General features: G+C 43.6%; 1 protein-coding gene across 3 annotated transcripts in view; it reads right to left on the reverse strand.

The window, feature by feature from the left end:
• The window catches only part of ELP4 (elongator acetyltransferase complex subunit 4), a 259,081-nt gene that overhangs the window by 108,347 nt on the left and 128,162 nt on the right, over positions 1-22,572 (reverse strand). The window contains exon 10 of one of the 3 annotated variants that reach the window (XM_090032798.1): positions 6,512-8,415. The exons of 1 other annotated variant lie outside the window; for it this stretch is intronic. In XM_090032798.1, the coding sequence (XP_089888924.1) occupies positions 8,407-8,415 (9 nt within the window). In that variant the 3' untranslated portion in view covers positions 6,512-8,406. Of the gene's footprint in view, positions 1-6,511; positions 8,416-10,155; positions 15,007-22,572 lie in introns of those variants that run through there. One more of the 3 variants, XM_090032797.1, reaches the window with a different exon arrangement.

Below are 22,572 nucleotides of genomic sequence, written 5' to 3' on the forward strand. Positions count from 1 at the left end.
CTACTCTTGTAATTACACATCCAGATAGTTAATAAACCTAGGGTCAAAATTAGTTACGGTTGAGGGCATAATTGGGAGCGAGAAGATGAAAAGAAAACTTTTAAGTGCATAAGTTAGAAGTCAATACATAATTAAGCCTGCCTGGCATCATCCATAACATACATATCACATTTTCTTTAGAAATCAGATTGCTTTTTGACAGATGTTTGTTTTGTTCACCTTATCCAACTCCACACCTTACTTACACTGCCCAACCTGCTTGTATAACTGTTACATGAGCAATCTCCACTGCACAGGTCACTGGACTTAATTTTGTAAATCCAAAGTTGAACTGTATGCGAGAGAGAGCAGAATACAAACCTAGAACACTATCAAAACAGTATATTCTGTAATCTCAAACTCACCTTCTACAAATCCATTCATAGCGTCTGACAAAACAGGCTGCAGCCTATGAAAGCTTAGTTAGTTTTTGAGGTGCTACTTTGCCCTGCCTTCAGCCTGCCTTTAGACTAGGGGAGGGCAAATATGGCCTGTGGGCTGGATCTGGTCTGCAGAGAGACTTAGACTGGTCCTTGGTGGGTCCCTTGGTCCTGCCTGGCCCAGGCTCTGTCTGGTCCATGGTATGTCCTGCCACCCCCAGGCACACAGTGTGGCTGAGGTGGCTTCAAAGCTGGAATGCATTTTTAGGTAGTTCAGGCAGCAGAGGCTCTTTCCATGTGCTGGTGCTGCTGGACCAAGCCCTGAGGTATTCGCAGGGACCCATGCTCACAGCCCCACCCCCGCCTTGCCCCGCTCCCACTCTGGACTCACCCAGACCAGAGTGGAAGAGGTCTGGCCCAGCCAAAATCTATGTGCACAGCCCCAACCTTGGCCCACTCTACACCTGCTCCAGACTGTCTGCCCATGCTGAGCAGCATTCTGCTCAGAGCCAGGCCCTTCCTGCTGCAGCTGTCTGGAGCCCACGTGCCATCTGCCCTGCGGCAACTATATGCTGTTGTCACTCCTGCCTCTGGGCCATCAGCAGGGCAGTGGTGGCATTGGAGAGGAGCCACAGGGCAGCTCAGGGATGGGCTCTGGGCAGCTGCAGCCAGAAGGGCCTGGCAGTGGTGCGGGGGAGGCGGCCACTTTTCACCTGTGCCCAGCAGCAGCTTCTCACAGCCACCACCACTGCTGTTGCTGCTCAGTGTGGGCAGGCAACCTGGAGCAGGTATGGGGCAGGTCAGGGTTGGGGCTGTAAGTGCGGGTTTCAGCCAAGGCAAGTCCAGAGTGGGCACGGGGTGGGTGCTGAGCTGCTGCTGGGTGCTGGTGGAAGTGACAAAGAGGAGCCACAGGGCATGTGGGCTCTGGGCTGTTGCAGGGCAGGGGAGGAAGTGCTGACTAGCCTGTGACAGCTCCCCAGAACTGCAGGTCTAAATAACTTCCTGTACCTGCTTTGGACTATGTGGCTAACTCTTTCTACATATGATTTGTTAGCAAAATTGGTTACTGTTATCATTACTAAGTATCTTAACCACTTTATTTGCCTTTTGTTTATTAACGTAAAATTTGTTCATTTTAGAATGTCTTATGAAATTAGGAGAGGGAGAGGCATGGATTTTACTAAGCCCCACACCTTGATAATATAGTCACTTTACTTCTGATTGAAATCACAAACTTCAAACTCATTTTGGGTAACTACTGATTGATTACACCAAAAATCAAAATAAAAACTGCAGAAAACCTAAGCATCTTAAGGTCAAGAGAATCCTCCTTTCAGCTAGTGCCATTTGATAGCCCTTGTAAGGTGTAATCATGATGATATATGATTACATGGGAACAGTTCATCAAAAAGTTACTTTTATTCTATGATCACTGCTAGGAAAGCAAAATTTAAGTCACTGCAGCAGTTCTGGGTGCTGAAAACTAACTGCAAGTTTTAGACTAGCATGTATCAACACAAACAAGCATTCACTGTTGGCTATATTATTGTATGTAAAAATCAGTTTATGCTTTCTTCAAAATGTGTTAAAAAACACCAGCTCCTGGGAACTGCTAAAATAATGCCACGATTGGGATTTACCAGATGTACATAGCAGGATGTGCAATGTTTGGTTTAGGGTATAAAACTCCTCAGATCCCAACTGTTTGATTGCTGGGGCCGAACTGGGATGTTGGGCCATCTCTAGTTAGACCTTGCAGACTACTGTGACCTGGACCCTAGGACTGCCCCCATGTCCAATCCCAGTGCTCATCTGAGTGCTGAGACCAGGCACAAGGCAGCCCAATCCCCACTGGGGATTAGGCTGGGGATAGCCCTAGGACCTGGGTCTGTCCAGGGCCACTATTGACAATCAGCTTAAAATAGATCTGGGGCTGCCAACATGCGCTTGACTGGACCCATGGTAATACAGGGCCCATGTTGACAATCAATGATTTTTGGCATCTGCTGGTGCAGTCCTAGGTCTGGAACACGTACCACACACTCATTTCATTTAACGTGGGGGAAATAAGCCCTTTGTCTCCGATTCGAGTACAAGTGGGGAGGACAATGATTACAGCTGCGACCCTGGCCCCAAACCTGAACTTGGATGTGGAGACAGTCACTGCCCCCCCTTCTCCCTGGCTCTGCCCCATGTCCTCCGCTACTAGAAAGCAAAGAATACAACAATTTTTCAGACTTCCTGTAAGATCAGCTCTGCACTCTTGAGATAAAATATAATTTTAACTCTGTGAAAAAGTCTTTACAAATTTTCTCTGTCAATAACTTTAGCTTAAAGTTAACCAGTTCACATATACAGAAATGTTCTTTATTTGCTCTACCTAAAAACTGATTCTAAGACCAAGTCCCTTTTTTGGTTTGCGCTTTTTTGATGATTTGCAAATCCAGAAATAATCCAAATCTTTCCGCCAAATTTTTATTGTCTCTACAATGATGAGGGGAATAATTTAAAATCTCATTTTAGTCAGTAAAGTTAGAGTCATATAGCTTAATATATAATAAGCAGCAGGTGTATTAAAAGGAAGGGGACACTTTTTACACAGTAATTTTCTGACTATAACTGAATATAACTGCAATTCTACATCTAGGAACAACATTATGTGTCCACTTTCTGCTACATGCAAAAAAGGGCAGTCATTAGAACAATTAAAAAAATTCTGATCTTCTTAGTTTCATAGTTTCTAAGGCTGGAAGGGACCTGAACAGATTATCAAGTCCAACCCCCTGCCCTGGGCAGGGACGAGTGCTGGGATCATAATACTCCAGCCAGATATCTATCCAACCTCTTGAAGACCTCCAAGGTAGGGGAGAGCACCACCTCCCTTGGGAGCCCATTCCAGAGCCTGGCAGCCCTAACAGTAAAGTATGTCTCCTGATATCAAGGCAGAAACTTCTCTCAATCAATTTGTGGCTGTTATTCCTTGTTATCCCAGGTGGTGCCTGGGGGAACAGAGTCTCACCTATTTTCTGCTGGTCCCCTCTGGTGAGTTTACAGACGGCCAGCAGGCTGAGGCCACCAGATCCTTCTGGTCTCATCCTCAGCCTGTTAAAACATGAAGTCATTCAGGTACAGTCCAAACCCACATGTCCCATGTGTTTCTTGCAGCAGGGCCCGAGGTGATGGGGCTGAGAGCTGGGCCTTAGCCTAGTCACTCAGTACAGACATAGCATAATCATCATGCTATTTATTAAAAGAAGATACTAAATTATGGGTCATCGTTAAGAAAAAGTTATGTTTCTGGGAGTGTGTAGAGGCAGAATATTTTTTACAAAGAGTAAAGATATGCTTACACACCACAACAGTGCCAAGTAGAGATACTCAAGCTAGCTTGTTTAGAGCTAACTTGGGTACCAAAGGCATTATAGCTACATTAACATAGTAGTCTGATTAGGGTAAAATGCATTACTTCTATTGTGGCTATACTGCTTCCAGTATCAGAACAAGTTTGTTTAAAGCTTGCTCAGATACTTCTATATGACACTATGTTGTGTAATAAACCCAAGCCCTTAGAAAGCACAGGAGAAGGAAGTCACTGGTAATAAATTAATAAATATGGGAAATAGGATATACGTTGTATGTTATTGGAGCAAATCAACTATATATGACTGTGTGGCTGAATTAGTTCTCCCTTATTTCAGGGTCACTAGTTATTAAATTTCATGATTCAACCACGTAGCAAGGTCCTGTTCTTTTGGGTTTGTCAGCTGAAATGCTGAAAGAGGCATGATCCTGTACTTGTAGCTACACTGCCAGAAGTAAGGAACATACAGTATGAAGCTGTCCGCTATTTCAGAAAGACCATTACCTTAATTTGGAGAATAAAAGGCCTAAAAATTATATCTGAATTTTGAAAAATGAGAGATCTGTGAATTAACATAACAGAATGGGAATAGTGGTAATGGGCTACCTTTGTATCTATACAGTTATATAAATATATAGACATACATAGAGATATCTCTGTCTATATATTCTATATCTAGATAGATAGATAGAGAGACATTCATTTAGTTGAGAGGGCAATTTGGCTTCATATCTTTGTGTTTTGATTGAAACATACCAAGTGTAAAATGTCCTGTTAAAATTAAAAGGTAGTAAAAAATCCTTATATCTTTGTATCAAGAACATTTTTATAATTTGTTAATTCATGAAGAATACATATTCAGCATATGTGAAATAAAACAACTGTGAAGAAAGCGACTATATCAGAATTTTCCTGACTTACTACTGAGGTCTATATTACAAAACAGATTATATAAAAAGGTAGAAACCTTGCAAAAATACTTTTATATTCATTTTTAAAAATTATTTTATGGAAAGTCCTAATCTGAAGGCTGAGTCTTTTTTAAAGAAAACATGCATGAATAAATATATTTTATTGTTTGTTAAACTGCAACCCTTGAAATAAATATATACTACTGTAATTTATTTAAAAAAAATTGTGTTAGACACTTTTTTTCCCTTGTCATTTTTCCTAGCTTACATATTATCAAAATGCTTAAAGCAGGTGTGAGTTCTGGTAAAGGTCAGAATAACAAGCATCTTGTTTGATATTTGATTATCACATGTTCTGTTAATAAAATAATGTTCTCATAAACAATAAATGACATTTTATGCACCTATTGCATTTTTACGTTAATGAATGTACTTTTACATTAGACGACATAAATTCTTATTAAGACAAGCATTTACTAGTTGTAGTGAATTATTAATAGAGAATGTCTTACAAAAATAAAACATTCTGCTTGGGGAACAGCAACAGCAATATAGCTGAAAACAAGGAAGTTAAAAAAAATCTCTGCTTCGACATGTTTTGCTAAAAGTCTCTTGACACAAATAAAAGGATCCTCCCCAGCATATGGAGGAGTTGCTATGCCCTTCCAGGGATGGTCTGTAGCTATGTTCACCTCAGGCACGCCAAGGAGAGGTGAATTGTCAAATGTAATTTCAATCATTGTGTGGTTTGGTTGAAGCAGATTAGTTGTATGCAATCATGATAGATAGTTTATCCCAGCCCCAAACTGCCGCTTGGGAAATCTTGCACGCAAACGAACAGAAACTCAGTCATTATTAGTGTCAAAAAGGTATAGAGAGGCAAAATTTGGTTGGCAGCCAGGGAAGATGAATCAAGGCGAAAAAGTGACCAATTGCATGTTCAAAATAGAAATTGATAGGCATGCTGCAGTTTGGAGAGATTTTAAAAACTAGAAAGTGTCATATATTATTAATTATTCAATGATTAATATTTGAAAAAATGTTTCCATGGAAAAAATTTGATTTTTAAATTCAGTGTAAATTACATGCATAAATCCTAATGTTTAAATCTTGTTTACAAGCTTTATTTTGTAAGTACTAAAATATAAATGGATATTAAAAATCATTTCTATAGGTATAAGATTATATATATTTCTCATTAAGTAAAATATGGAAGTAAATGTTCATTGATTTTTAAATAATTTTTAGAAATTAAATGAATATTTTTATTGCTGAATTATTTCTGTGCAAAGAACTCAGCAGAAATAGGGTAAGGTTAAATATTACAATACACAGGTCATATGCATCATCTTTAAAAAGCCAGCTAAATTTCATCAAGATAATGATAAAATACACCTGTGAGAGTTATCACAAGCCCTGGTCCTCACAATACAAAAAATTACCAAAAAGATAAATGTCCTCAAGTTTCATTGCCTGAAGTGATATGCTCTGACAAATCTAACAGCTCTTTCTGTGTCATTCCTAATGCACTTGTCACTCAGTATTATCCATCCTCATTAATGACAATGGGAAAGTTTATCTTGGGAACACGTTTTAAATCATCCACTTTTTACAATGGGACCATGAAATCTCTTACAAAACATGAGGCGGGAACTACTTTGACAACAAAACCCCTTCCTGGCAGCTTTACTCTTAATTCCTGTTCAAGGAATAATGTGTTTATTATAAAACCATACAGAACAATATATTAAACGAAATTTGAAACAAGAATAGTAAGTGTGATTTTCAAGTTCTCAAGTATTTTTACATTTTTATTAGGCTCAAAACATGAAGTCTTATCAGCGTACCTTTATGAATATGTATATTTTAAAAAAGAAATAAACAAACATGCATATGAAGTGTTAAACTCTTCCTGATGGTTCAGAAATGCAGCTACAACATGAAACATTTGCTTTCAATTAAAACAAACAATAAACAAAAACAATAAAATGCACCACTAGTCTTCACCAGCTAATTAGCATAAGTATTGCGATTCTCCATTTCTTATTGAAAATGTTAAAATCTAACAGATGAATTGTGGTTCAATTCAAACTGTACAGTACCTGTTCATATTTTTAAGGTATACCTCTGCAACCCACCTACATTTGAAACTTAATCATACTTGTCATTTTTCATATACCTCCTTTAATAATGTGTATGCCTTTAATTGACAGCTCCAGAAAATAGTTCTCATTTGCTGGGATAACATATACTTTGCAGAAGATGCTCTGCACCTTCTTCATCATATTTAGAAATTGTAATGTGGAAATTGGAACATTAGTCCACCTTTCTAATGCATCTTGTGGGAAATGACAATATTCATTGTATCACTGGTTTTCAAACTTTTTAGGCTTGAGGCACTTATTAGTAAGCATGACACACCCCTCAGAAAATGCCAGGTCTTGGTTTTCACTTGCTTTTTGACTGCAGATAAATGAAAGAACAAGTCTTCTGTTGCAGAGAACTCAGAAAGACCACAACAGGTCAGGGATGTAGGTTGTAGCCGTGTTGGTCTAAGGACATAGGCACACAAGGTTCTTTAGGTGAATCTGATATCTTTTATTAGACCAACTAAATAGTTGGAGAACAATATTTAAGCAAGCTTTCAGGTTCAAAAACCCTTTGTCCGGCTAAGGAAGTTTCAGCAGTTGATGTGTACTCTTCCTGGATGGAATGAAAAGTAAAAAAGCCAGAGGCTGGGCTGGTATGCATACAAGACAGGCAGTCAGTGAAAATGTAAATTGAGGAGTCAATGGGTGAGAGACAGGCTGGGTGTGGGGGAGAGAAGGGGGATGAATAGTGGAGAAGTACCTGCAAAGTCAGCTGTCAGGCAGGTTATAATGTGTTATAAATCCAATGTCTATATTTAGTCCATGGTTTTTAGTATCCAGGAGGTTGATGAAGTGGAGTTCATAGGCTCGTCTCTGGGAAGTGTTTTGTAAGTTTCCTTTGAGGATCAGGATTGAGAGATTGGAGAGAGAGTGGTTTCCTTGTCAGAAATGTGCCCCCACAGGTAATTGGGTATTCCTGTCTTTGATGGATTTCTGGTGTGTGTTCATTCTGGTGCGCAGTTGTTGTTTGGTCTCACCTATATATTTTCGATTTGGGCATTTGGTGCATTGGATGAGATATGTTACATTTCTGGAGGTGCAGTTGTAAGATCCAGGAATGCTGATGGCTCTGTTGTGGGGTGTAGTGATTGTGGCAGTGGTGGAGATGTGTTGGCATTTCTTGTCATGGCATTGTCTGGATCCATTTGGTGTATTCTGGGTCTGAAGAAGTTTGCTTCTGGTGATGAGGTTGGCGAGGTTCGGTGCTTGTTTGAAAGCTAGGATGGGTAGCTCTGTGAAGATCTCTTTAAGAATAGGGTCTCTTTCTAGTATGGGTTGCAATTGTTTGAGGATTTTCCATACGGGTTCGAGGGAGTTGGCTCTTTCAAATGTGTGATCTATCTCTCTGGAGGAGTGTCCTTGTTGGGTGAAAGCCTTTTTAAGATTGGTGAGGTGGCAATCCCAGGTGTTCTCTTCAGTGCACATTTGGTGGTATCTGAGGGCTTGGCTGTATATCACAGCTTTTTTGGTGTTTTTAGGGTGATTGCTGGTTCTGTGCAGATATGTATGTTGGTCTGTGGGTTTCTTGTATAACGTGGTCTGTAATTTATCATTCTGGATACTGATCATCGTGTCTAAAAAGGAGATGTTGGTATTCAAGAGATAGTTAATACTGACAAGTGCAGGGCACTGCGCCTAGGAAGAAAGAACCAGCAACATACCTACAGGCCGGGGAACTCCGTTCTCATCAGCACAGATGCAGAAAAGGATCTTGGAGTCATTAGAGACTCCAAGATGAACATGGGCTGCCAATGTGGGGACACAGTCAGGAAGGCTAATTGCACCTTGTCATGCATCCACACATGTCCAAGGAGGTGATTCTCCCTCTCTATGCAACACTGATCAAACTGCAGTCGGAGGACTACATCCAGTTCTGGGCGCTGCACTTCAGGAGGGATGTGGACAACATGGAGAGGGTCCAGAGGAGGGCCACTGGCATGATCAGAGGTCAGCAGGGCAGGCCCTATGAGGAGAGGCTATTAGACCTGAACCTATTCAGCCTCCACAAGAGAAGGCTGATAGGGGATCTGATGGCCGCCCATAAACTTGCCAGGGGAGACCAGCAGGCAATGGGAGAGTCCCTGTTCCCCCAAGCACTACTGGGAGTAACAAGGAATAACAGCCATAAGTTGACTGAGAGTAGATTCAGGCTAGATATTAGAAGGCACTACTTCACAGCCAGGGTGGCTAGGATCTAGAACCAGCTTCCAAGGGAAGTGGTGCTAGCTCCTACTCTGGGGGTCTTCAAAAGGAGGCTAGATAGACACCTTGCTGGGGTTGTTTGACCCCTGCATTCTTTCCTGCCCATGGCAGGGGGTCGGACTTGATCTGCTCAGGTCCCTTCCGACCCTACCAACTATGCGCAACTATGCACTATAGTTGGATGGAGGAATCGTGATTGTTGAATTTCTGATGGAACTCAATCAGAGATCAACAGGTCAGAACACTTTTAACATTAAAGATATCTCTGTGTTCATCTTGTGAATCACATTTGCACACCTAACAGTGCTAACAATGCATGATTTCAAGGCACCCCAGGAAACCATGGCACCCTGTTTAGGAATTACTGGTCTAGCAAAGCACAAATTAAAACATTTCACTTTCTATTATGTCTTGCATTATCCTCCCTTCCATTAATAATGGTCTTTTATGAGCATACACACTATTTCAAAACACAAAAATTAAAAACAACAGAATTAGACAAATACTTAAGATCAGTTTTTCAGACACATATGCCCCGACATGAACACACACAACTTCAGGTTCCAACATGCAGAACAACGTGCATCGATAAATTCAGGGTGCAAATAGGCATTGACATTTGAGTGTACAAAAACAAGAAGTCACATTCTATATAAGGCAATATATAAATGTAAAGAACAACAACGATGATGATTATTGTTATAGGTCTGTGGTTTTCAGTCTTTTAGACTCAAAGCACACCTTGTTAGATTAAAGGTACCCCTTGGAAAATGTCAGCACTTAATTTTCACTCATTTTTTGACTACTATTAAAAATAATAGAGCAATTATTCTGTTGCAAAGAACTCAGAAACACCACAACAGATCAGGTGACATGACACCTTGGTTGAGAATCACTGTTAAAGATAATTAGAATGACAATACCTTTTAAAGCACATGACCAGTAAAATGGAAAGATGCCAACGCATCTGCTACAACTAAATTCTTTATATAACTCATATATTTAAAAAATATCCTTTCAACCACAGAGTACACTTCTGCACTCATACTTACTATAAAATTGGGTCAATGCAGTACCTTTAATCTGTTCCTGTTGGCCCCTTCACAGTTAGAATGCTATTTTCATGTCTGGCAAGGGGAATATATAGGCCCAAGACCAGCTGGCCAACTGAGAACTATGCTCTCTTTGCAGCCTGTATAACTGATTGCCCCATAAGTTCTCAAGAAAGGTTTCTCTTATTGCCATGAGCCATGTAGAATGCAGAAGACCATGCTGCTTCTTTTTCCTACGGATCTTGCAAAAATGACAATTTTTCTTTTTCCAAAGGATTTTATTGATTTGTTAATGTGGTAATATTAATTATCTTCTTAACAAAAAAGGTTTTATTAAAAGAATGATATATCAAATGACCTTTCATTCATTTAATGAGCAATATGAGAAATACATACTAGTCATTAGTGAAAATGAATGATTATCCCATTCATAATATGCTATTAAAATATAAAACGAATTTATAAAGCACAGCTTAATCAGGACACAAAAACAAACAGATCAAGTTTAAATTTAATGTCATTTAACTTGACTGAATTCTTTACATGTTTTATGGATATTAGAGTTCACATCGTATACATTTTAAAAATAGATACATATTTTAATGATACATAAAAATTAAAGTGATTAAACAAAAATACAATTTAAGCAAAATGTATTAAAAGACTATTTACATTGACTAATGCCCCTTTACTTGAGCAAAATGTGAATTCCATTAACTAACCAGCTCTTCACAGTATCAGGAATCTGTTCTTAGTTACTTACTAAAAATCGCTGCACACATTTAATATTTATGTTGCCTGCCTTTCTTTCCATTTTTAAAAAGAATTAAAGGAGTAGCTAAAACAACTGTGCCAATAACACTATGGGAATGTTATTTTTAGTTTAGACAATGATGTAGACAAAGCAGAAACAGCCTGTGGCTATCTGTGGCTCTGCTGAAAAGGACATCTAAATTTAAACATTTAATTCTCTTATTAATTCCTTATTCTAACAGTAATATAAAGCATTAAGAAACAATTATATCAATTTGTCTTAACACAAAGTCATCCTAATGCTAATAAATACTGGGATAGGTTGACTCTCAGGTTACAACCTAGCAGAAGCTTGTATAACTCATATTACATAGCCTGTAGTGGCAGAGGGCCAGCTGAAAAGGACTGGAGCAGTGTAAGAGCCCTACCCAGCATCACACCAAAAGGTCAGAAGTGCTGCCTAGTAATAGGATTGGAGTGTTGTAGTGATTTCTACCAACAATAACGTTGGTCCAATACAAGATACCACCCCCCAAAAAAAAAAATCTGTCTCAAGTATTGGCTTGGAAATATATTTAGGGTAGCTGAAGATGTTGATTGTATACTCCCAGGGGATCTTACATAGGCATGGCTGCATTATAGCACAACTGTGACTAAATCTTTAAGTTGCCTTTTTATTTAGGAAGTCAAAGGTGCACATCCTTTTTCTCTACCTTGGGGAAAATTTCAGTGTCCACACCCTGATAAGCAGTGAAAATTCAGAAAAAACAACTGTGTACCTCTCTAGGCTAACAAGATAAAAATGAGTATACACAATTGTCTAGAATGCCCGTGTAATACCAGAATTGAAAATTCAAAAACAGTTTTAAACCCTATTTTAAGTAATGATAGCCCTATATACTCATTCCTCCCCCCACCAGGCAAACAACTGTGCAACTTTAAAGAATTCATGGTAAAGGAGTGCCAAAGTTAAGGTTTATTACATAACCCAAACCTTTTCTCATGTGCTTAGCCACATGTTGACCTAAAAACACCTGCAAGTCCAACTATTTATAGGTGTCTTAGGTCAGGTAAATCAAAACCACTAGTAATTGCTAAAAATTTTGGCTTACAGCTATGAAGTATTACTTACATGTTCTAGAGTTCCTCACTCAATGTGCTGTCCTCAAGCAGATGGGTTTGTGGTTACTCTGACAGCATTGAATTTTAGGCTAATATTACCTAAGATTTAGACAGATATACCAAGGGTATACTGGTCACACTGGTCATGCAGTTTCTAGTAAAAGCAGTGTGTAATTTTTGGTTGCCTATTTAAGGACTGGGTGCCAAGCAAAGCATAACAAATCCTATTGATAGATCTTTAGTTAATATTAAACTTCAAATCACTTAACCAGTGATATTTATAAATTGCCATTAAAACACATATAGCTAACCAAAATTAGGCACCCTCCTTCCCTTCCCCCCCCAGGTATGAAATGGGTCAGAAACAAACAGTAGTAAGCCAGACTTGAAGTTTATAGGTTTACTTATTCCCTAGCCGCTGGAGTCTTCAACCATTTTGCTTAAGGATGGATCAGCTGCTTATATACAAAACCTAGGCAATAACTTTTTGCCCAAATCCCAGAAGGCAATTCATTTTTATACTGAACCTTACTTTTTGGTAGGTAGGACATAATATTTCTACATTGTGTTAGTAAAACATTTTTATTTTAAAAATAGTACTCAATATCTTTTATTTTCTGTACTGCAGTCATATTGTTAGCTGCTGCTGCTGCTGCTTTTTTTATTTGTTGTGATTCTAAGTCTCACAAGCTTAAAAGACTACCCTTTATAGGAGATCTCTAAGAAACATTGATGTGTTCCCAAAGGAAGTGATGTTGACAATTCAGTAGGGACAATTTTCCTTCTAAGTCAGTGAAATAAAACACCAACAGTGTTAAGGAGCACTGTGCTAGGAGAGATGAAATTTAAATTAAATGTAAAACTGAGGTCTTCTAATCACTCATGGACTTTCAAGGACTAAACTTTTTCACAAGAAGAAAGATAGTCATCTCTAGATGGTCAAACTCTAATTTGGGTAATTAAATTTTAGCTAGCTAAACTGTGGCTCAAGTTTCAGTTTGATTACATATTCTTCACTATCTAACTTAAACTATTATTGCTCTGCTGTTGTGTTCTGTTACTCAGACTAGGGACAAAAGTTACACATGAACCAGTTTAAGTGATCAGAAACTGGTTTACACCTGTAACAGAACAGAAATTCAGTACACATAAACTGCTTTCAAAATGGCTGAAACTGGTTTAAGATAAACCTGGTTGAATATAATATCAGACTTAACTGATTTAGGTCAGCTCAGTTTAAGGAACTTCTGTCCCAGATCCCTTCCTGGTTTAAGTTAACTCATATTCCCCCGGCATCCCAGGATGTTTCACAGCCTGGGCTGGGCTAGGGGGAGCAGGATTGGCCCCCACCCCTCTCCTCCCTAGCTAGAGCACTATCATTGCTCCAGCTGACTGAGAAGGGGATGGGGGTGGGATGAGTGGTGGAGGGGGAGGGAGGGAGGCATGACTAGATGCTGGCCCCAGGCCTGAGGCGAAGTGGGGGAGAGAGGGGCTGGGCCAGAGTTGTAACGGGCAGAAGTAGAGGGAAGGTGAGCAGGGGTAGAGATGTCCTTGAAGGGATCCAGGCCCTGCCCTGCTCTGTGACAATGATCGGAATAACATGGGGTATTCAGACGTGGGCAATTTGGACCCGGGGCACCTGCTGAGCAGCTTCTCCACCTGCCAGGGCTATGTTCCCCTCCCATGAGGACACCGGGCAGGTGGCCCCAGGGGAGTGGAAGGCAGTGGCACTGATCAGGAGACAAGCGGGGATCCCCCTCTCCCAACCCCTGCTGCTGACTCCACCCAAGTCGCTCTCACCCACCTCTGGAGAGCTTCAGCTGCTACTGGGGAAGTTGCCAGTGCTTGCCCACAGTGATCCTGGGTGCTGCAGCTGCCTGATCACAGCCTTATCTTTCAGACAACCTGGTCTGGGCAGCCTGGCAGCTGGGCCAGCTGCATAAGAAGCAACAGGGCTTGCACAGCTGGGAGCTGCAGCAGCGGCAGGTCCTGAGATGGAGACCAAAGCCCTGAGGTAAGTGGAGAAGTGGGAGACCTGGAGGAAGAGCAAGCAGGAGGCGGAAACAGGGAGGTGCTCTCGTACTTCCTGAGAAATCAAGGCAATCAACTCATTACCTCAGGGGCCTGTACACAAATGAAGGGAGCTTGGGAGGGAAGCAGGAAGAACTGGAAGTGCGTGCACAGACATGGAGCTATGACGTGACTGGAATAACAGAGACTTGGTGGAATAGCTCGCTTGACTGGACCTTGGTCATGGATGGGTACAAACTGTTCAGGAAGGACAGGCAGGGGAGAAGAGAAGAACAGGCAGGGGAGAAGAGAGGGAGGAGCTGCATTTTATGTAAAAGAGCCATATGATTGCTCAGAGCTCCAGTATGAAGCTAGACATTGGCCTGTTGAGAGTCTCTGGGTTAGAGTCAGAGGGGAGAGCAACCAGGGTGATGTTGTGGTGGATGTCTGCCATAGATCACCAGACCAGGAGGAAGTGGTAGATGAGGCTTTCTTCAAATAGCTAGAGGAAGCTTCCCAATCACAGGTCCTGGTTCTCATGGGGGACTTCAATCACCCTGACATATGCTGGAAGGGCAATACAACAGTGTGCAGGCAATCCAGGAAGTTTGTGGAGAGTGTTGGGGACACCTTCCTGGTGCAAGTGCTGGAGCAGCCAACTAGCGAATATGCTCTTATTGACCTGCTGCTCACAAACAGGGATAAATTGGTGGGGAATGTGTAGTGGATGGCAACTTGGGCAGCAGTGAGCATGAGATGACTGAATTCAGGATCCCAAGGAAAGGAAGGTTGGAGAGCAGCAGAGTAAGTACCCTGGACCTCAGAAAAGTAGACTCTGACTCACTCAGGGAACTCATGGACAGGATCCTCTGGGAAGCCAGTCTGAGGAAGAGAAGAGTCCAGGAGAGCTGGCTGTACTTCAAAGAAATCTTACTGAGAGTGCAGGAACAAACCATCCCGATACACAAGAAGACTAGCAAATATGGCAGAAGACCAGCTTCGCTTAGCAGGGAACTCTTCAGAAAACTAAGTAAAAAAAAAAAAGGAAGATTATAAGTGCAAACTTGGATAAATAACTAGGGAAGAATATAAGAGCATTGTTTGGGCATGCAAGGATGAAGTCAGAAAGGCCAAAGCGCAACTGGAGTTGTAGCTAGCAAGGGATGCGAATGGTAACACGAAGGGTTTCTACAAGTATGTTAGTAGCAAAAGGTGGATCAGGGAAAGTGTGGGTCCCTTACTGAACGGGGGAAGCAACCTCCTGAAACAGGATGCAGAAAAGGCTGAAATGCTCAATGCCTTTTTTACCGCAGTCTTTACAGGCAAGGTCAGCTCCTAAACTACTGCACCTAGCAGCAGAGTTTGAGGAGGAGGAGAACAGCCCTTAGTGGTGAAAGAACAGGTTAGGGACTATTTAGAAAAGCTGGATATGTACAAGTACTTGGGGCAGGATGGTATGCACCCGATGCTGAAGGAGTTGGCTGATGTGATTGCAGAGCTACTGGCCATCATCTTTAAAAACTCATGGAGATCAGGAGAGGTCCCAGATGACTGGAAAAGGGCAAACATAATGCCTATATTTAAGAAACAGAAAAAGAAGGATCCAAGGAACTACAGAGCAGTCAACCTCCCCTCAGTCCCTGGAAAAATCATGGAGCCGATCCTCAAGGAATGAATTTCTAAGCACTTGGAGGAAAAAAGGGTGATCAGCAACAATCAGTATGAATTCACCAGGGGCAAGTCATGCCTGACCAACCTGATTGCCTTCTATGATGAGGTAACTGGCTCTATGGATACAGGGAGATGGGTGGATGTACTGTACCTTGATTTTAGCAAGTCTTTTGATACGGTTTCCCACAACATTCTAGCAGGCAAGCTAAGGAAGTATGGATTGGATGAATGGATGGTAAGGGGGATAGAAAACTGGCTGGAGCATTGGGCTCAGACAGTAGTAATCAATGGCTTGATGTCTAACTGGCACCCAGTATCAAGTGGAGTGATCCAGGGGTTGGTTCTGGGGCCAGTTTTGTTCAGTGCCTTCATCAACGACTGGATGATGGCATAAAGTGCACCCTCAGCAAGTCTGCAGATGACACCAAGCTGGGGGGAGCAGTAGATATGCTGGAGTGTAGGGGTAAGATTCAGAGTGACCTAGACAAATTGGAGGATTGGGCCAAAAGGAATCTCATGAGGATCAACAAGGAGTAGTGCAAAGTCCTGCACTTAGGACAGAACAATCCCATACACCAGAACAGGCTGGGGGCTGACTGGCTGGGGAGCAGCTCTGCAGAAAAGGGCCAGGAAGTTACAGTGGGCAATAAACTGAATACGAGCCAGCAGTGTGCCCTTGTTGCCAAGAAGGCTAAGAGCATACTGGACTGCATTGGTAGACGTGTTGCCAGTAATTCAAGGGAAGTGATTATTCCCCTCTATTCAGCACTGGCAAGGCCACATCTGGAGTACTGTGTTCAGTTTTGGGCCCTCCACTACAGAAAGGATATGGACAAATTGGAAAGAGTCCAACAGAGGGCAAGAAAAATGGTTCAGAAACTGAGATACACGACTTACAAGGAGAGCCTGAGGGAACTGGGCTTGTTTAGTCTAGAGAAGAGAACACTAAGCAGCATGGATGACTGGTGCTTCCTGAGACTGGGGCGGGGGCACAAGTTGTGGGCGGCAAGCAGCGACCGCCTGCAGAAGATGGCGTCAGCAGTGGGGGCGGGTAGAGGGGCTTACAAGTAGTGAGCGCCTGCAGAAGCCAGCGGCGGTGGTGATCAGCAAGGGTTTGCAGAAGCTGGCAGCAAGCTGTGAGCGCTCGCAGAAGGCTGGTAGCAGCAGCACGGGGGTGGGGGTGGAGAGCAACGACTGCCCAGAGAAGCTGGCGGTGCTGTCAGCCAATCTCAGGGGGGGGAGGCCACATGCCCCTCCGTGCCCCCTGCCCCCCAAGCATTGCCTATGCTGAGTGTGGATTTAACTACCTGAAGAGGGGTTCAAAAGAGGATGGAGCTACATTATTCTCCGTCGTGGCAGATGACAGAACAAGGAGTAATACTCTCAAGTTGCAGCAAGGGAAGTTTAGGTTAGATATTAGGAAGAACTTTTTTCACTAGGAGGGTAGTAAAACAGCAAGGAAAGTTTAGGTTAGATATTAGGAAGAATTTCCTCACTAGGATGGTAGTAAAGCCCTGGAACAGGTTACCCAGGAAAGATGGTGGAAACTCCATCCTTGGAAGTTTTCAAGACCCAGTTAAATAAAGCTTTGGCTGGGATGATCTAGTTGGGAATGTTCCTGCTTTGAGCAGGGCATTGGACTGACCTCCTGAGGTCCCTTCCAACCCTAATTTTCTGTTTTCTATATCCCCCAGGAGGAGCCAGCTGGCCCACATGGCACCTGAGCCAGCCTGCACCTGGCTGCCCAGCAACTCTGCTGCAGGGCTGCCCCAGCCAAGCAGTGCACCCAGGCATAGTGCCTAGAGCAGCTGCACAGGGCCCAGGCATTGTAAGTAGGGAGCAGCCCTGGGTGGGGCAGCCCCAGAGCAGTGCTAGAGCTGCTGGATGGCCTGGTGCAGGCTGGCCCAGGTGCTGCAGGAGCCAGCTGGCTCCTCCCAGGGGACCTGCCGCACCTGCTCCTGCCCACACTGAGCCCCTCTGCTGGGCTGCCCAGGCCAGGTGGTCTGAAAAAGGAGGCTGCGATTAGGCAGCTGCAGTACCCAGCAACTATGTGGACAAGCACTGGCAACATCCCCAGTGACAGCCATGGCTCTCCCAAGGTGGGTGAGAGCAACTTGGGTGGAGCTGGCAGTGGGGGTTGGGAGAGGAGGATCCCCACTTATCTCATGATCAGTGCAACTGCCTTCCTCCCCCCTGGGGACACGCCCAGTGCCAGGCCTTGGCCCAGGCATGGCCCTGGCGGAAGAAGCCACTCAGCAGGTGCCCCCGGGTCTGGTGCCTTATTTTGAATGCCCTGTGTTCTCCCCATTGTTACATCACAGAAATCAGGCATTCACCCTCCCCCCCATGCCAGGCACACTCAAAGAACAGCAACTCGGCAGCAACGAGTCTCCACCTCCTTCCTGCATGTCCAGGGTGAAGGTCAGGCAGCTCCCTTCAGCCCTTAAAATACACAGTTTGTGGGGAGAGAGCCTGAGTGGAAGGACATTGGTCCTTGCTCATGGCTGTGGGATGCCCATGGGGAAGCGAAGGCAGAAAGCAGGGGCTGTGGAGCATTGGGCCCTGCTTCACTTCATGGGGGGGTGGGTTGTGAATGTGTGCCCCTTTGCTTTATGCAGCTGCTCGTGCATTCCAGTGTTAAGGTGACTTTCCCAGCGTGGAAACAGGCCCTGGACCTTTCTCCCTTTTCTTTCTGCAATAGAATGGGGGCCTGAAATGTTCCGTTCTTGGAGAAGCAGTGTAGGGGTTTCCTCTCTGGATCAGGTCATGGAATCCTAGAGGAGTGGGGCTGGGAGGGACCTGTAGGATTCATATTTAGCCAGGCCTGAGGCAGCATTCCTGTCCAGACCGTCCTGTACACACCCATGCTCTAAACTCTACATAAGATGACTGGCAGCCCTGACACAAGGCTCCCCCTGCCCCAGCTGCTGCAGTGGCGAGCAGGGCAGCGAAAAGCCGGGCAGATCCTGCAAGCCAGGGTGGAGGTTTAAAACCCTCCTCAGTTGTACTTAGCTTGCTGGGGCCTAGCCACCCCACTCAGCCATCTCCCTCTAGCCTTCTGGCCACTGGGGAAGGGAAGGGAGGGCTTGCTTTAGTACCCCCTGGCTTCTAGCCTGAGTCACTACAGACATGTGGCTGCACTTGTGGAATCAAAAGTGAATGTCAAGTCACCTGTTTCTCGGTTCAATCTATGCAGGTTAAACTAACTTGCAAAGATTAAATGTATTAGGCTCGGGCTTTTGGTATGTCTGTACTTAGCCACAGTTATCAAATTTTGTCTCAGTAGTGACTGAATTTCAGTAACTGACGAAGGAAAAACAGCTGATAATTTTCCTGATTTTTTAGTGTGCTTTGACATCTTTGAGCATTTATACACTTGCTTCAGGAGTGTGTGTGGGGAGGTGCTTTAATTAGAGAGGCTCCAAGAGCTGCTCTAATTAAAACATCTGGAGCATCACATGCTACAGCCTACCCATGCTGAAAAATGGTGGCAGGGGCATTTTAACTAAAGCCTGTCGAACAACTTTTAGTGAAAGCGCTCCGGCCGCCATTTTTCAATGCGGGGATGCTGATACACATGACGCTGGAGTCTGCTGAAGCACAGTTATTACCATGCTCCAGCAGACTCGATTAATCAAGTCTCCTTTTAGGCGCTGTTATTACAGTGCATCAGATCAGCCTTGCTGCATATGCATAGGTGCCCTTTTAGACTAACAGAATAACTTGTGTCTAAGACCCTAACGCCTAACTCCTATTTAACGTTACAAGACTAAATGGCACACATGAACTTATATACAGCATGCAACTGAGATCTGGGCACACACAAGTGTCCATGTGGTTACTGAGCATACTAAGTGGGGCCGGTATGCAGTGACATATGCTCAGTCATGTACCTGCAAAAGGCTGGGTAAGTCCCCAAACTGTAAGACAGCAAAAACCCATAGCTAGTGGGGGTTAGACACTCAAGGAATGGGACCCTCCTGCACTTTTGAGCAAGGGACTTGCCCAGGGAATGGGACACTCAGGTTCTAGGCCTACATCTCTTGCTTCCCAGCAAAGTGCTCTATCATGCCACAGGGAAGACGTTATCCAGACTCAAGCCCTCCTTTTGAAGCTGAGCCACACTGTACCTTACATTTAATATACACTGGATAAAATTGATGGAGAGTGGTAGGGAAGTCTGTATGACATTGGGAACAAAGGTCCAAGCTAGAACTCGGGGCCTCTTCCCATCCAGGGTCATATGCATTTCAGTAGGCCCCTTGATTTGTTTTCCTGGGCCCCAATTTTGGCTCTCTTGGCTGCTCCCTTGTCTAGTGCCCTTAGCGGTAGGCTGCTTGTCTAAAACACAGAAGAACTCTTCTTCCCTCTTCTCTGTCCAGCAGGTAACCATGCAAGTCAATTCTATTATATCACAGGGCAAAGTAGAACAAAAAAATGAAGTTATGGTGGTGCACATATGTAATTTAGGCACAATGTATATTAGGATTCTTTCTGAAGGCAATACTGTTTTCCATTTTTTCCAAGCTTCTTAAGTTCTGGGGTTCATCCAGAGTGGGATGCCATCACCATTTAATGTAAGTGGCTTGAGAAAACCATTTTTCTTTACCTGTATTTACTTACTACTTCAAAAGAGTTTCTCAAGACAGGAGGCATAATTCAGTAGCTATAACTCCTCTCTTGGAGTCAAACTATGAAGCACTAGCCAGTTAAGGTGCTATGGAGCTTTGAATTTCAGCCATTCTAACCCAAACCAGTGTTATGTTTTACTTTTACCTTGTAAAGAATTTTGTGAGGGCATCTACATGATTTACTGTGCAGTAGCATAATTAACTGCATCTACAAATATGTGCACCTACATGTGCACGTACTTACAATGCAGTAAACCTCATTAATTGTGAGTAAATTTGCTACTTGCAAATGTAGTAGCAAATTTACTTGCAATTACTAACTGTGCAGTAGCACTTGTGTAGACAACCAACTGGGGGCAAATCTGCCCACAGTCAGCTGGCCACCAGGGGAAGGGAGATTGCTCCCTGACTCTGGAAGCTACCTGCTGCCAGGGCAGGCTCCACTATTAGAGCCCAGGCGGGGACTATGTCCCCCTGTCCCAGCAGCAGGGAGCTCCAAGGCCCCCACTCTGAGATTGTGATTAGGAAGCAGGGGCTGGGAGAGTGTTACCTCCTAGTCCCTGTTTTGACATTGAGATCGGGGAGTGAGGTAGTGGGAGATCCTTATTTCCCAGCTCCAGCTCTGTGGCTGTGAGGCAGGTGCTGGGAGATCCTTATGTGAACCTGTAGGGTTCACATCTAGCCCAGCTTAGGCTGGGAAGCCTGTTCCCTGCCCAGTCCCGTAAGTGGAGAGCTGGGTGGGGAACACCCCCTTGTTCCTCACTCAGCTCCGTGAGTGGGGAGCAAGCTCCCTAACATCTGCCCCATGTGATCAAGGGTCAGTGTCCCAGTCAGAGTCCCAGCCCCAAGCCCTGGGTGATCAAGGCACAGGGCTTGTAAGGAGCTGCAGGGGTGAGGAATTTGGGGCTTGCTGCTAGCAACCCCATGGACAGACTGGGGTAGGGAGCTGGGACCTGCCCCTCCTCTGCAGCTCTTGCTAAGCTCCCTGCCCCTGACTGGGGAGCCACGGCCAGGAGCTCCCTGTTGCCAGGCCAGGGGGACATTGTCCCCATCTTGGCAGCAGACAGCCCCCCCGGGCAGGGTGTAATGTTTCAGCCTTGGCCAAAAGATAGCTGTCTCTTGGCCCAGTGCTCCTTGCCATTCCTCAGGCTGGCACTCAGTAGGAGCCTAGAGCTCCCTCTGGTGGCAGCAGGGACCCATTGCAGGGCCCCAGGGAGCAGGTGCAAGTTGGTACCATTACCAGCGAATCTGCTCTCACTTCCCTGCACGTGCAGATGCCTGCTTGAGAGCATTTACTTGTGTGTAGTTTACTGAGGAGTAAACTGCACCCGGATCTAATGCACATGTAGACACACCCTGTGTGACTGATAAATCGAGTGGCATTTTTCCAAGATTCATGAGGTCATGATTAATAAGGCAAGCACATGTAAGAAGCCTGATTGCAGTCTAGCTGTCATGGCTGTTAAGTGAGGAGGGAGGGAAACTGGGTTCTAAATCTAGGGTTTTTTTTAACCCCATGAATTTTAAATGACTAAAATGTCAAGGGATCAGTTATCAAAAGCCAGAGTTTCTCCATTCCAGATGAATGTTTTAGCTACTATGTTACAAAGTCATTTTCACTTTTTCTTATTCTTTTTCTGGCTCCATGACTCTTGCATTCTTTGCTGCCCAGAAGTGGGAAAGATGCTCCATGTAGCTTTGGTTATAACTAGTGGTGAAGATGCTCTTCTGACAAGTGAAACATGTGGATCCTTACAGCACCTTAATCCCATTTAGCTGATGGGGATTCAAACCTAGGTTCCCTGAACACCTGAGGAAGTGCTTTCACCCTAATAGAATTATTACATACAACACAGTTATCTTCACTACCATTAGCAGTGCTTTTGATTAAAGTGGCTATTGTGTCTCATGCTGAATTTAATGCTCATTAGACATGCTATGAGAATACCAACTGGATCTGGTCTTTGTACTGCCTAGTTTTTGGATCCAAACTTAGCCAGGAATTTAGCTTCTAAAAGTATGCATGCATAGGAGACAAATACAGAGGTCTAGGATGACTGGATCACAAAAATGGAAGGATGCAAGGAACTTCATTTCAGGAGATCATCTACTTCAAGAAAGGATCATTCCTGATGAAACAATCTCTGTTAAGTATCCAAGTAATCTGCTCTCAAAAATGTCCAGAGATGGAGATTCTATGTAGTCAGTTTCAGTGCTTAACTACCCTCATAGTACAGTAGTTCTTAAGTAAGCTGTTGCCTGTGAAAGCTTATACCTCTCTGAACCAGTG

The sequence above is a fragment of the Crocodylus siamensis genome, chromosome 2 (assembly GCF_052110815.1).
Source record: "Crocodylus siamensis isolate JL-2025a chromosome 2, ASM5211081v1, whole genome shotgun sequence".
NCBI classification, from domain to species: domain Eukaryota; kingdom Metazoa; phylum Chordata; order Crocodylia; family Crocodylidae; genus Crocodylus; species Crocodylus siamensis.